The 16,476-nt window shown below is 43.8% G+C and overlaps 1 protein-coding gene across 1 annotated transcript in view; it reads right to left on the reverse strand.

Moving 5' to 3' along the window:
• TULP4 (TUB like protein 4) overlaps positions 1-16,476 on the reverse strand; it is a 227,455-nt gene that overhangs the window by 73,923 nt on the left and 137,056 nt on the right. Inside the window, 1 exon segment of the mRNA XM_058534065.1 lies at positions 3,403-3,531. Coding sequence (XP_058390048.1) covers positions 3,403-3,531 — 129 coding nt within the window.

The raw sequence follows: 16,476 nt of genomic DNA on the forward strand, positions 1-16,476 counted from the left end.
TCAAGTGCACAGAGCCCCCACTCCTTGGACCACTGATTCATCATCACCAGCACGTGATGTTTTTTTACTCAATAAGATCTGACTCCAACACAATTAAAAGCAAACAAATCTCCCCAAAATGCAAGCATTTAATGATGACAACTGCTCAGTGGGTCCTGAGGTTTGCAGAATGAGAGTTCCAAAGAGCAAAATTATACAAAAATCTGGATCAGATCACAAGACACAGCAATTACTTTGGTTGAACCTGGCAGGCACAGGCATTTGTGAGATTCTAGGTGCTTCCAAATGTTCTATGGTCCATGTAAGCTCATTCACCTCCAGGTCTGAATTCATCTTCCCTTTCTGGTTTCTAACATGCTTTTTTGTGCCAACTCTCAGTGAAAAGCTCAGGGATGTGGCAGTGGTGGAGACCACACAGTTGTTACATGGAGATGACAGAAGGTTCCCTCCTCAGAGAGGCTGCGTCAGGGGAAAATGGTGTGGTGGCAGCTCCACTTGGCTGTGGGGCTGGGCCCTCTAACAGTAGTGAAGTCTGAGCTCTTCTGGATATACTACGAGTACATGCATTTCTGATAAAAGAGAAAACACTGTCTTGTCTGGGAACAAGACAGTGTGGCAGAGCGTTTTGGACTCAAACCTAGGTTCAGATTCTGGCTTTACCACCCCTGAACTTCCTCGGGCAAGTTACTCAACCTCCTGACCTGGGTTTTTTCTTCCATTAACCGGGAATAACGATATCTTTCGAACAGGGTTCCTGTTGAGACGGGAGATAATACATAAAAAAGCCGAGCACTGAGTGGGCATCTGTCCTAGCTCCCTTCACCGTCTTTCTCTGAGTAATGTGCTTGCAAGACCTCTTGCTGCCCAAAGTCTAAAGACACGTTTCACCGGGTCCCTGGGCCTTTCTAGGGAAAAGAGTTCACACTTTGGTGGATGGGAAATTACGGCATTTTAGAGACCCTTATCGGCAAATTCAGAGGAGTCTCCACTTTACAGAAAGCCATGAAAAGTTGCTGCCTCAAAGCCTGAAACTGGTCTTTGGCAATGACATTATGGCTACAACTTAAGGGCAGGTACCCTCTGTGGTCGGGGGATAGGAGGTGGCAGTACCTCATAATACTACAGGCACTAAAACAATACGTGGTGACAACTATCATGTGCACTTTGCACATTTAATCTAATTTAATCCTCCTAGTGACCCGCAGAGGCAGGTACCATTGGAGTTCCTATGTTACAGATGAGGAAGCGGAGGCACAGAGAAGCTAAGGATCTCTTAGTAAGAAGCCACGGAATGAGGGGCCGGCCTGGTGGTGCAGTGGTTAAGTACATGCGCTCCGCTGCTGGTGGCCTGGATTCGGATCCTGGGCGCGTACCGACGCACTGCTTGTTAAGCCATGCTGTGGTGGCGTTCCATATAAAGTGGAGGAAGATGGGCACGGATGTTAGCCCAGGGCCAGTCTTCCTCAGCAAAAAGAGGAGGAGTGGCAATGGATGTTAGCTCAGGGCTGATCTTCCTCACAAAAAAAAAAAAAAAAAGAAGAAGCCATGGAGTGAGATTCCTGGCTTGTGCGGTCCAACTCCAGAGTTCATGCTCTTGACCACAACATCCACCCTCTGGGTGACATGAACTTCTCAGGGGCATGGAGACTTCCACATCTGCGGCTGTGTTTCCAGAAGGCTGGTTAGTAGTCATGGAGTAGGCTCTTCCTCTCCCTTTGTCACTCCATGGAGGTACACAGGAAACCAATAAGGTCTTTTCAGAGTCAATCAAAATTACTACATTTACCCTACCAAATAAATAAACTCATAGAAAAAGAATGTTCTGTTTCTAACCAGAAGTAGGTTTGTCTGCTGTGATGATGTCTTACAAAGACGATCAGCCTAACAGTAACTGCTAATGATGGTTCAGTCATCAATTTAGATGGAGACCGCTGCCAAGAAATCATGAGAAGACTGAGACTGGGAAGGGCAGCAATGAAAGAATTAGGAAAGATCATCAAGCGTAAGGAAGTGTCTTAGAGACTAAGGCCAAGATTATCCACACCCTCATATTCCCAATTACTATGTATGGGTGAGAAAGCCAGATAGTGAAGAAGGCTGACAGGAAAATAACGGATTCATTTGAAACATGGGGTTGGAGGAGAGCTCTGTGGATACCGTGGACTGCCAGAAAGATGAACAAGTAGGTCCTAGAGCAAATTAGGCCTGAACTATCACTGGAGGCAAAAGTGATAAAACTGAAGCTGTCCTACTTTGGGCATATCATGAGAAGGCAGGATTCTTTGCAAAAGACAATAATGCTGGGAAAAGCAGAAGGCAGCAGGAAAAGAGGAAGATCAAATAGAAGATGAATTGACTCCATAAAGGAAGCCACAGGCACAAGTCTACAGGAACCGAGGAAGACTGTTGAGGAGGGGACACTGTGGACGTCGCTCATTCATAGGGTCACCAGGAGTCAGAGCTGACTTGACGGCAGGTAACAACATCTTCATTCCTTGTAATTTTTGTCACTTCACTGGTCTGTATCTTTCAAATTTGGAGAGCTTATAACTTATTGAAGAAACAGATGGGAGAAAAGAGGGTGAGAATCCATTTTCTTAGAAATGTATAGAAAGGCAGTCACATGGAAACCAGCCCTGGAGAGTTAAAACAGTCTAAGAAATCTCTCATCAACAGAGGTCCCCTGAGGACTCAGTTTTGAAGCCAAAACTCCGTCAACCCCCCGGGATGGGACATATGTCCTTAAACGCATGAGAAGAGGAGCCCATGCAGCCCACCGTCACCTGGGAGGAAGGGCTAGAGCAGTACCATGAGCCAGAAGAATCCGTGGAGCAGTTTAAAAACAGCACAGCTCAGCAGGGAGTCCCTGGAGCAACTGTTTTCCTCAGAGCGAAGACAAATTGGTATCAGAAAGGAAGAGCTGAGGGATGACAACAGGTGGCCACGCTAATTGAAACCTGATGGGAGAGAGTGTTAAAAACTCAGCTTGCTGGGTAGGTTGTGTGAAACAGTCATGTGGAGCTCCCTGTGAGAGAACTATGAAGATCACAGCACAGGGAAAACACCTTTTAAAAGGGAGCAAAAAAGTGATATTCCAGAAGCACTTCAGAGGATCCAAATTTAACATGTAATCACAACACTGAATGGTAAAAAAATGATTTCACAGATTTAATTAAAGCTTAAAACTTGGAGAGTTCACACAACAGTAGCAGAGTTGAAGAGAGGGAAATATGATCTTTCTCTTTTTATCAAGTGATATACTGAAGAGGAATGAAAAGCAGGATTCCAGTTTTGTTTGTTTCGACTCCACCTATCTCTGGAAAGTGTTCATTTGCCCTGGAGGGGGTGGTCTGCACTGTCTCTCCAGCAGTCCTTCACTGGGAGAGGTTCCGGCCCACTCACCTGAGCCCCTCGGTCGTTGACCAGCTCCACAGACCACCTCCCTTCGTACTGAATCCACACAAATATCCCTCCATCTGCGTCACACGTGGCCAGCTTCTGGTATGGCTCATTCCACCTCACCAGCACAACCTGGAAAACAACCGAGGAGAGATTCACCACAGGGAATGAACCAGGGGGCCAGGAGTATGTCTACGAAGAGAGCAGAATTCAGAACTAATCAGAATGCGTGATCAAAGGAAACAACTGGGGGAGGATGTGGGGATTAGCGGAGGGGAGAGGGCACACCCACACGTGGCAGCGTCACAGGGAACCAGGGCCCCCATGACATGGCTTCCTGACAAACAGCAGACACCTGAGCAAACGATATATCACGGTATGAAAATGCCCATCGCTACTGAAACAGAGAGACCATCTGGACCCAGCCCTGCCTCAAGCAAGTGCAAGGACCTGTCATCTGACAGTCCTGTGTGGCGGGAAAGCAACTTCCCAAAATCCATTATGTATTTGAATCAGGGTATTATTTATTTAGTAAAGAAAGAGGAAAAGGTAGGAACTACTCATCTTCATTTCCCTCCTGAAGTGAAATTTTCTCGACTATCTTATGTCTGAATAGTTCAGCATCTAAATATGGCTAACTTGGAAAAAATACACAATTGAAATATCTAAGTTGTTTAGGATTTATTACAGAGGAAATATGAAGAAATTATAAGCTTCAAAATTTGTGAGTGTAAGAACTTAAACTTGAAAAATTCTGAACCTGGACAAATCATTTTCATCTTTCTCAACTATCACTCCTTCATCTAAAAGATGGACCTTCCGGTAGGTGGTTTGTGGAATTACGTAAACGCCCGAGGAGCCTGAGGCTATGAAGTGGTCCTGGGAGCCCATGAGCCACAAAACCAACATCCCACATTCGCTGTGGTGAATGTTCCCCGAGTGTCGCCTGACTGGCGACATGCTGGTGATCACGACGAATGAATTCGTTTGGTCAGACGTTTAGCTCATACTTACTAGGTTCATGTCGTGTGATCCTACGTGACCAATAGGGAGTTGGAGAAGATGGGGCCCTGCCCTCGGGAAGCTGAAAGTCCAGCTGGGAGTCAGAACATCCACAGATACCTGGACATATGCTGATGTGTGTCAGTCAAACGAGGACTGTCATTAACCACAAGAGCATGCCTGCTATTCATAAGAAAGATTTGAAACCCTTTCTCCTCCCAAGACTTCGTGCCTAATAAACTAAACACGTGACAGCGGTGTAAACTGTCTCCAAATTCTAACTTATATTCCAAAATAGCAAAGGAGGCCGAGGACGAATTGCCAAGGACCTCTGCAATGCCCACAGCTCTCCTCACGCCCATCTGTGCCCAAACCACAGACCACCACAGAAGCCCCGTCCCCTCCCAAAGTTGTACCATGGGCACACCTGATTTTAGGTTGTTAAGTTTGTTTTTAGGGCACTGGAGAGCTAGGAGAGGCCGCCAGCCTTGGTCTGCCACACTTGACGCTATCAGCACTCGTTGCGAGATGCGTAATAAAATCCTCAAATTTTCCAAGAGGAACTTATTACCCACTTAAAATGTAAGGATACTGTAGCTCTGTTTTAAAACTCCGCAAAAATCAAAGAGAGCTGTGAAGTGGCAAATGTTTTGAGATCTGGCAACCACTAGACAAATCTAACCCAGTTGATGGCTCCCATACCAAAGTCAAATTCCCTGGAGGTGGCGCCTCAACTCCCGGCAGCCCCATCGAGCTCCATCCCTCTGCCGAGACTGCCTGCCTCACTCTGGTCCCAGCTCTGCACGTGCGGCACTTACGCCATCCACTCTAACTATGGGTTTACGTGCACGCCTCCCCGCTGAGCTGTGCCGCAGGAGGAGAGGCACAAGGGCATGCTTGTCTCTGAATACCGACACACAGTAATTTTGAACGTACTGTGCCAAACAGGAATACCTAATTAGAAGTTATGATCCCTATTCAATTATATCTTTGAACTATAAAAGGTTATCGGAAACTATTTCCAGTAGGTTATTTTCAACTCCCAAAGGCATTTTAACAACAGCAATACTGCCTGCCTGCCTATTATAAACTGTTAGGTGCCGGGGACAGAGATTAAGACATTGTTGTCCCCGTGGGGTTTGGTTCACCAAACAGACACAAGGTAGTGCTCTCTACGCAATTATCGAGTTGCGAACATACACACGAGAGGCCTCAATACAGACAACAAATCCAGATTCATTTTTTCAAGTCTAGTTTCTAAAATTCTCTATTTAAATTACTGATCTAATTTTTAAAAATAGTCAAGCCAATGACAAAAGTCTTTAAATGACACTGAATGTGTCATAAGATTTAGAATTTCCAAATGGTGAACCAAAGCCAACTTCATAAACTACTTTCAGATCCAACGATGATAGGGGCTGAGCACTGCAACCCACGAACGTGCCCACGGTTACAATTTGGTCCCTAAAGACACATCAATCATTTAACCCCACAATCAGTAACGGATCTCAGAATGGCTACCAGAGGAAAGAAAATGACAAATAAGAACACGATATTCATGACTGATCAGTTTTTAAATTATTTCCTTACGTTAACACGGTGAACATTATCTACTGTGACCTCCATTATAAAATGGTATTTGATGACAAGGTGTCATATTTCAGAGAAGAAAGGTTAGTCACATTTTCTGTACTTTTGACTTTTTGCCTTTAACATCCACTGCCATGTGTGGCCGCATATTTAGTTAACATCAATAACAAACCTCTCTTCTTCATGAAAACAGCCTGCCTAGTCATAGCATGACACAAACACAAAAGAGCAGAGACAAAACATATTTTATAATGTTAAAGATTTCTTGGTCTTATGACCACACAGTAGTAGTTGTTGGATAAACAAAAAGTTTCCAGACTCAATTTCATCTTTTTGTAATTCTTGACCAGTTGAGATGCAGCAGTAAAGAGAAAGGGAGTCCCTGTTCACAGACTTTGCTGTGACTTCTAACCGGCATAACTAAATAGGTAGGTAAATTAGAGAAAGAAATCTCTCCAGTGATTCTTGGCTTCAAAATAAAGTCAAACTGCTAACGCTGTTTCCCTGGGTTAGAATTCTCATTTCCTCTCTTGTCTACAATTCGTAGCTGCCTGCCTTATCTCCTAAGCAGCTTATTTCCTGTTCTCCAAATCTTTCCAGTTATTTGGCAACGTTAGGACATACCAGAGCGTTGAGGAATTACCAACCAGGGGGCCAGCTGGGTTCCCAGTCGCCCAAATAGTGTGGCAGGGTGCTAAGCATCTGCCCAGGATTCTAAGGCAGAGCTTTCTTTCCCTTTTAAAGGAAAATGGGGCTCCCGTTTAATCTGGGTACCAAAGACCTTCAGCGTTTGGGTGTTAGCTGAAGGGTGTGTTCTTTTACTAACAAGACAGAGGATAAGCTAAGTTTTGACCTAGGTCTTTGATTATCCAAAAAAATGCTAGCCTGTCACCCTCTCCAATATAAGACATTCTATCATTTTATAGTTATTGTTATCAATAAGTATTTATTGAGGACTATTAAAGGTAGAGAAATCTACACTACAAATATAGGGCAGGTCTGAAAGCCTATTTGTTTTTTTTTAATTAATTAATTTATTTTTTCCCCCAAAGCCCCAGTAGATAGCTGTATGTCATAGCTGCACATCCTTCCAGTTGCTGTATGTGGGACGCGGCCTCAGCATGGCCGGAGAAGCGGTGCGTTGGTGCGTGCCCGGGATCTGAACCCGGGCTGCCAGCAGCGGAGCGCGCGCACTTAACTGCCAAGCCATGGGGCCAGCCCTGAAAGCCTATTTGGATTGTAGTCTAATGCTCTAAATAAGTCACTTCCCTTCCTACACTCAGCGCTATTTTTAGGCAGAACAAAACAAGTGTCAGTCAACCCATCTCAAGGATGTTCATCTTTGGGGGCAGGAATCCTTCAAATGGTGTTGACAGATATAAGTACAATTTATATTTTATAGAAATATACAGGAAACCACCTCAGTGAACAATCAGTATTACCAATGTTCTGAAATTTCCCTCAACCTAAAAAGAATGTAATTTGGGGCCGGCCCCGTGGCTTAGCGGTTAAGTGCGCGCACTCCACTACTGGCGGCCCGGGTTCGGATCCTGGGCGTGCACCGATGCACCGCTTCTCCGGCCATGCTGAGGCCACGTCCCACATACAGCAACTAGAAGGATGTGCAACTATGACATACAACTATCTACTGGGGCTTTGGGGAGAAAAAGGAGGAGGACTGGCAATAGATGTTAGCTCAGGGCCGGTCTTCCTCAGCAAAAAGAAGAGGATTGTCATGGATGTTAGCTCAGGGCTGATCTTCCTCACAAAAAAAAAAAAATGTAATTTGAATGAACGCTAAATACAAACAGCTCAAGTAATAAATCCCTATAAATGATTAGCACTCAGTTCTTATTCTGTAATTCATTAAATGAAACAGCAATAACTTCAATTGTACAAGAAAAACAAAGCGAGTGCCAGTTTAATTTCAGATACATTTAGTCATTTTCACAAAGAACCAAAAGCATCTTGGAATAGAGGCTGGAAGAAATTCAGTGTGAACAACGGTTTCCGGACTGACGCCCACCAGCACGAAGGTTCTGTGAAGTGCTACAGCGGCGAGCGTGGGCTCCAGACCTGAGCCCTGGCCTCACCACGCACCAGCTGTGTGGCCGCGGGCAACCTGCTGACGGGCTGACTGCCCCTTTCCCATGGGGGTAACAGCAGCACACCCTCCTCGAGTTGTTGTGCAAGTACAATGAGAAAGGACCTTAGCACAGTGCCAGGTGCATGGCAGACGTTAGAGCAATGAGAGCTCTGTGTTATTAATGTGTGGACTAAAACTTCCAGAACATGAAGATGGTTCAGCAGTGTATGTCTGTGTATGGTTCTCTCTTCTTTAACAGAAGTCGATCAGTTTGACAATTAGTCCCTCTTTCCAGACCCACCTCCTGCCACATGCATTCCCCACCCAACTCTGTACCTTAAAAATCAATACCACCACACACTTCCTGCCACCTTTGGCCTGGAAGAAACTTCTGCCTTTGACACCTGACGGTGACACATTCCCTGACATTCCAAACACTCTTGCTTGCCATTACCATGGCATCTTCTAGACAGTTCTGGTGTGTGCTTCACAGACTGCACTTGCTTCCTCAAACGTCTCCGTTCCTCACCAGACTGACAACTTCTCTGATTTTCTGTTCCTGGAGCCCGGCACTGGGCCAGGCACATAGCAGCATTCCACAGATCTTTCTAAACTGAACTATTCCTGAAGAACGATTAGCCGTATTTCTGTAGAATTTTATACTATTCTCTCTCTCTCAACAGTAACATGCCAAAACTGGTTCAAATGAGGTTTTTTTTTTTTTTTTGTAACAGCTTTATTGAGACAAAATTCATATACCATACAATTCACCCATTTAAAATGTACAATTCAATGGTTTTTAGTGTATTTACAGAGCTGTGCAACCATCACAATAAATTTTAGAACATCTTCATCAACCCACAAATACTCCCTCCAGCCCTAGGCAATCACTAATGTTCTTTCTGTCTCTATAGATTTGCCTATTCTGGACATTTCATATAAATGAAATCATACAATATGTGGCCTTTTGAGCCTGGGCTTCTTTCACTCAGCATAACGTTTTCAAGGTTCATCCATGTTGTAGCATATGTCAGTACTTACTTCCTTTACACAGCCAAATAATACTCCACGGTATGGATACACTACATTTTGTTTATCCACTCAGTTGATAAAAATTTGGCTTGTTTCCATCTTTTGGCTATTGTGAATAATACTGCTATGAACATTGGTGTACAAGTTTTTGTATGGACATATGTTTTCCTTTTCTTGGGTATATGCCTAGGAGTTGCTGGGTCAAATGATAATTCTGTTTAATTTTTTGAGGAACTGCCAGATTGTTTTCCAAAGCGGCTGCACCAATTTACATTTCCAGCAGCAATGTATGAGGGTCCCAACTTCTCCCCATTCTCCCCAACACTTGCTATTATGTCTTCTTGATTACAGCCATCCTAGCGGGTATGAAGTGGTTCTGATTTGCATTTCCCTGATGGCTAATGCTGTTGAGCATCTTTTCAAGTGCTTACTGGGCGTTTGCACATCTTTTTTGGAGAAATGTCTATTCAGATTCTTTGCCCCTTTTTAATTGAGTTATTCGTCTTTTCTATTACTGAGTTGTAAGAGCTTCTCTTCTTAAGCCGCCAAAACACTGACTACATTTAAGGAAAACTTTAGCTTTTATTTCCACGTACCCCAATTTATTTCTCTCATTTAAGTGTTCACAAATCCAGTCCTCATTCATTCCTTCAATTCAACTTGTTGATAAGAACTCCAAGAAGGAAACGGTCCGGAGACAACACAGGAATTCAGAAAAACAGGTCTAGAGTTTTCTGAGCCCTGGAATCCAGGACCACGCTGTCTCTAAACTGTTCTGAACCTGAACACGTTGGGCACGACCTCCTCAGTCCCAGCTTCTCTAGGACTCCTCTTCCCAGGAAACTCACAGCTACACTTGCCTTCCCGATATTTTCCAAACCTTCTGATGGGACAGAGTTTAAATTATCAGGTGGGGCTGAGTTAGGAGAAAAAAGAACTCTACCAAGTCTGCTGATATGAATGCAAAATTACCACTCCTGGCCCTCTCATCTACTGAGCGGCAGCGAGAGGCTTCCCCTAAAGCAGTCCATACAATGCTCTGAAGAGCTACATTAAAAATCCAGTCTGTAGGCAACCCAATAGTTAACACCGTCGTCTTTTGAGCATCTTCAGCCACTGACTGGCACACACCTCACAATCCAGTGAAATGACACTCCCTGTGACTCTAACTTCCATCCTTTTCCGTTCAGTCTCAGTTGCCATCTCCTGAGTAGAAATTTTACTGGGAAGTATGTTCAATCACAAACACTGTTCTCTGAGGTTACAAAGCACCTCACCATTAGAAAGCGTGTTTCTTCCATCGTCACTTCCCACTTACTCCCACAGAAACACTCTTGGTGTAGACAGTAGTTATCAGCTTAGCCAATTCAGAGCTGACAGGACCATTCAGACTCACAGATGAGGACAAGGAGGCTAATGTGGTGAAGTGGCCAGCCTGAGGTCGCACAGCAGGTTCGAGGTGGGTCAGGGTCCAGGCCAGAGCCCCAGTCTCCTTGCCCCTGCTCAGGGCACTTGTCTCCATTAGCAAGGTCAACCAAACCGGCCTGTGGCCATCAATCACTCAGCACCACTTGGGTGCTGCTCACAGGGATGCACACAGATGGAAGACACGCCCTGCCCTCAATGAGAAGCCACCTCACTTTTCTTTCTTAAAAAGTACGTATTCTTGCTGTCATACTTCTGTAATGCAGAAAGGTTCTGAAAAAGAACTGTAGCAACAAGTTCTAGTTCTGATAGAAGATGATAAAAATTATACGAAAAAGAAACTAAAACATTAGCTATTTTTATTACAGTGCTTTTTATTACGATTTTTCTACACTTTCTGATTTTTCCCACAATGGACATATTCCATCTTCTCATACTTCTTTGACAGGGAATTTGAATAATTTCTTTTGGCAATAATAATAATTAATAGTTTGCAAGTCATTTTCACATACATTAGCTTATTTTATCTCCACAAATATCTTAGAAGGAGGTATTACCATTAGTATAACTTTTCCATTTTACAAATTAAAAATTGGAGCTGAGAAGGTCAAATCTCTCCATAGACAAAAGCCTATGCTTTTAAACTTACAAAAAAAAAAGTTTTTAAACTTCAAAAAATGTTTTAGCAATATTTATGACATATACGAAAGTTTAAAGAAAAATTCACCCCAAAGTATTCTCCTCATTCAGCTTAAGAAAATATCACCAGGACTTTCGAAAGCCCCTGCGTGTTCCTCCCACACCTCAATCCTCCCTCCTCTGAGAAAAAACACTTTCGTGGGCATTTCATGATTTTAATTCACATGCATTTTAAACCTATATATTATATGTTTGTATCCTCACTTCATTATCTTGTGTTTCTTTTTTCATTTTAAATATTATAGAAAAATTTTAATGTACACCAAAGAAGAGCAGCTGAGACAATAACCTTCCATGCCCCCCTCATCCACTTTAAAAATTAACATTTCTGCATGTTTTTAAGCTTTAAAAAAAACTCTACATATTCTTCCTCTCAGCATTCTGTTGTGAAATTCATCTGTGTGGACAGATGTGGCTCTAACTCATTTGTTTTCACTGATGCATAGTAGTCACTGTGTGGACAACCACAATTTATTCACTCATTCTCTCACTGATCAACATTTAGGTTGCCTTCCTTTTTTCTTCCTGCTTTTCCTAATGCTGCTGCTTACGAGGATTCTGCTACAAGCCCCCTGTGAACTAGCACAGGAGTCCCTCTGGAGCATATACGTAAGCGGGACTAACCGGATTAAAGGTACGTGCAGCTCTGCCTATACTAGACTTTGCAGGTTATTGTCCAAAGTGACCGGGACAGTTTACATGCCATCAGCAGTGTACCTCGGCCTTATATCCCAAGTATACTCGACACTACCAGACTTTCAAATTTTTGCCAATCTGACAGGCGAAAAATTATTTCATATTTTACTTCTAATTTTTATTTATCTCCATAGACTTTTATATTCTATTTGGTTTGAAACATCTTAGTTACATGCTCTGGTTTGAAAAAAACACCAAGGTTTTTTTTCCTTCTCTCTGCTCTCCTCTACTGCACTTAAGGAAAAGGATTACTCAGTTCCTGGCTACGTGTCCACCGACTATGCCTCCCTTTGTGCTTTCCTCTAAGAAGAAATCAGAGTCTTGTGTATCCAACAGTCATTACCAGACACCTGCAACATGAGCAACACGAGGCCTTGTGAGGGCTGAAAACATAGAAGGCACAAGCCGTGCCCTTGAGAAGCCTGTGCTGTGGTCTGGAGTCCCAGAGGAATGGAACAGGTCAGGAGGTGGCTGGCCAAGAGATCTGACCAACTTAGGGTAAATTCACGTAATTCCTGATGTCTCCTCTTCATTCTTTTTTGCCGACTTACTATGGCTTGAAAAGTGAGTTCTGCAGGGCCGGCGTTCCTGGAGAGCTCCCGGAATGGGAGGCAACACTGAGGCCACAGAGAGGCAGCTACAGCTTAACATCAGTCTGAAAAGAGGCTGTAAAATCAGACAGCTGAACCCGACAGAGCTGAAAAAGGGCCTGAGGCGGCTCCAATCTGCATCTCGAGCGAAGCCTCGAAGTCAGTACAAGATTTCCTTCAATGCGCAGTTCAAATGTCACTTCCTCTGGGAAAATGTCTCCAACTCTCATAGGCAGAACTAACTGCTTCCAAAGCCCAGCCCTCAGCCAGCTCCAGTCTCATCACTTCAGGGAGCCTCTGCAGAGGAGGTGGCCTCCTCCTGGGGACACAGCCAACAGGCTCAGCAGACTAGGGAATGAGCAGGGGCTAAGAAGGGTGTTCCGGGCAGGGAAGAGCCCACAGTAAGGGAGCGCGATGCACCTGGGAGGGGAGGTCTTGTTCTGAGAAAACAAAGACTAGCTAACACTCACTAAGGCACTGTCCCCACTCCTCCAGAAACCCTCTTTACTTGGTGTCTTGGGTTAGGTTCAGTAAAAGAGCTGAGATGGGATTCTTGTGCACTTACGTGGTTTGTTGTGGCTTCTCTGGAGTGCTCTCAGGAGAAGGGAAGTAGGACAAGGCTGAGGATAGAGGAAGGAAGGAGTTGTGTGGTGGAGACCAGCTGGCTCAGCCTGATCCAACGGAGAGCTCTGGTGTGTGCACTGCTCTGGGGGCCGGCCTCTTGCACTCCCCTGTGTGTCAGTCACGACCTGCTGGCTGCTTGCTGCGTGGCGGGAGGGGGGTAGGGGTGGGAGAGGGGACCGGGTGGCACTGTGAGACTTGGCAGCCAACACACAGCGTCCACTGCACGTGGCTTCCAATACTCCCTGTCAGTCTTGCCTTGGCTACATCTCCTCTTCTATCCCCTAAGTGCTGCAGGGATCCAGGTCTCAGTCATGACCCTCACCTCTTCAGTCTCCACTGACTTTCTAGTGATCTGATCTAGTCTCATCTTTAAAGCCAGTTTAACCATCTAAACGTTGATGACTTCCAAATTCTCATCTTCAATCTCTCACTCTGTATCCTTTCCAGCATCTGCACTTGGATGCCTAATAGACAACACAAACTTAGCACATCCCTAACAGTGCTCCAGATCTATTTTCCCCTCAGGCTGCTCCTCCCCAACGCTCTCCACCCAAGTTAATGACACCATCTGTCAATGAGTCAAGGAAAGCAAAACAGACTCCCCTCCCTGCCCCTCAGGCCTATCAGCTGTGGAGAAGGCCTGTCCTGGCAGAGACGAGGTGCTGCCTCCAGGCTACGGCCAGGCTTCATGCAGTGCTGGTAGGTACCCCCTCTGTGGTCTTTAAGTAATAAACAGATGAAAAACTCAGCCAGGGCAAAAGAGAGTACTCTTTGCTGGATCTTTACCACCCCAATCCTTTGTTTCACAACAGTGACGCTAGCTACCACGTTTTTTAGATATGAGCTTAATGCTCATAAAAAAATAATTCCCTTGCCTAACTAGAAACTAGAGGAGAAACTCAAAGGAAGGAATTGTGAAAGTGTTTGAAGACACTGATGCACTATATAAATATTAGCTCTTGAGGTTACTGCCAAAGGGTAAACAACTTTTTAAATTTCTAATAAACTTTAAATTTTAGAATAGTTTTAGATACAGAGAAAATCACTAAGCTAAAACAGAGGTGCTGTATGTCCCACACCTAGTTTCCCCTGTTATTAACATCTTACATTAGTATGGTACATTGTCACAATTAATAAATCAATATGTATATACTATTATTGACCAAAGTCTATACTTTATAGAAACTTCCTTGGTTTTAATGCAGTGTCCTTTGTCTGTTCTGGATCCCATCTAGAACACCACATTTAGTCGTGATGTGTCCTTAGGCATCTCTTGACTATGACAGTTTCCCAAACGTTCCTTGTTTTTGGTGACCTTGACAGTTTTGAGGACTCATGAGCTATTTCGTTGAATATCCCTCAGTTGGGATTTGTCTGGTGTTTTTCTCATGATGGGCTAGAGTTAGGTTTTGGGAGGACGACCACAGAGGTGAAGTGCCCTTCTCATCACATCACATCAGTGGTACATACTCTCAACATGACTTCTCACTGTTGATAGTTTTGCTCACCTGGCTGAAGTAGCATTTGTCACTTTTCTTCACTGTAAAGTTACTCTTTCTTCCCCCTTTCCACATTGTTCTCTTTGGAAGCCAGTGACTACAGGCAGCCCTCACTCAAGGAGTGGTGAACTGTGCTCCACTTCCTTGAGGGTGGAGTATCTACACAAATTATTTATAGCTCTTCTGCCCGGAAGATTCGTCTATTCTCCTCCATTTATTTACTTATTTTATCAGTAAGAACACGTGGATATTTACTTTATAGTTTGGGCTATAATCCAACACTATCTCATTTATTTTGTCACTTAGATTGTTCCAGCTTTGGCATTGGGAGCTCTTTCAGTTGGCTCCTCTGTCCCCTTTGACTACTCTCATCATTGTTTGTATTTTGTTTTTTGAGACTACCTTACTTTCTGACATCACAAGGCTCACACTGTATATCTCCTGCTCCAGTCCTTGAAGTAGACACTTCTCCATGGAGCCCTGGTTCCTGAGTGCTAGATCCAAGAAACCAAGATCTAGGTGTGCTCATTGCTACTGGGGTGGCTAAATGGTTTTTGACATAAAAAATCAACATATTATAAGATGAACCTGAGACATCTTGTTATACCAGAAGGTAAGACAGACATCAAAAGGCCTCTAGAACCAAAGGGCTACCACTGACCAAGGATGAGAGAACTTGAGCTTCAAAAAGTATCAGTGGAGGGGCCGACCCGGTGGCGCAAGCAGTTAAGTGTGCACGCTCCGCTGTGGCAGCCCAGGGTTCGCCGGTTCGGGTCCCAGGCGTGCACCACTTCCTCCATATAAAGTGGAGGAAGACGGGCACGGATGTTAGCCTAGTCTTCCTCAGCAAAAAAAAGAGGATGATTGGCAGATGTTAGCACAGGGCTGATCTCCTTACAGAAAAAAAAAAAAGAAGAAAGAATCAGTGGAAGGCACAGAGACAAGTATGCTAAAATCCGTGAGTCCATGACGATCCTAAAAATATATAAAATCCTGATTGTTAACCTTTGAGGAATGGAATACAATTTATTACTCTGAAAACTGGTAAGCAAAGGGAAAAAACAAACTCCACATTTATCCTGCCATTACTTACAAACAATACCCCACAACAACCGAAGAGTTGATGAGGTCAAGTTTTTCTTGGAATAAGCATTCCAGTTAATAAATAAAGAGGGAATGATGAAATTAGGATATCACCATGTTGCAACTACTAATGAAACAACAGCTCTAGGCAAAGATCCACAACGGCAGCTATACTCAATAGGTGAAAAGTTGATGGGAATGTAGTATGAATGGATCAAACTGATAAGCCCTAAGTACCTGATCAATTTTAACAACACAAAAAAGGCAGGCAATCATATATTATATACTTCCTGATGGAAGTGCATGATGCCACCCATGAAGTAGCACCAAAACAAAACCCACGTGACAAAAATCAAATTTGAAGTCTCTAGACCTGAACAACTAGTTTACAAAAAATACAGAAGACAGAAAAACTTATAAAACAACATCCTGGGGATGTAATTAGGAAAATCCACCTATCCTATAGAGTTTCTCATGTTCCAGGTTTTCCTAATGCAAGGAAAACAAAGAGATGATGAACCTATAGTTTAAAAGATTTAAAAGACACATCAACCTAACGCAATGCATGTAATGCACCTTGTTTGGATCTGACTCTTACAACTCAAAAATAAGAACCACCCAATTTTTTCTAAAAGATAGAAGACTGAACAGATCCTTTGCCAAAGAAGATCTACAGATGGCAGTTAAGTACATGCAAAGATGCTCAACATCACTACTCATTAGGAAACGGTAACTAAAAGCACAGTGAGAC

The sequence above is a fragment of the Diceros bicornis genome, chromosome 39 (assembly GCF_020826845.1).
Source record: "Diceros bicornis minor isolate mBicDic1 chromosome 39, mDicBic1.mat.cur, whole genome shotgun sequence".
Classification (NCBI taxonomy): Eukaryota; Metazoa; Chordata; class Mammalia; order Perissodactyla; family Rhinocerotidae; genus Diceros; species Diceros bicornis.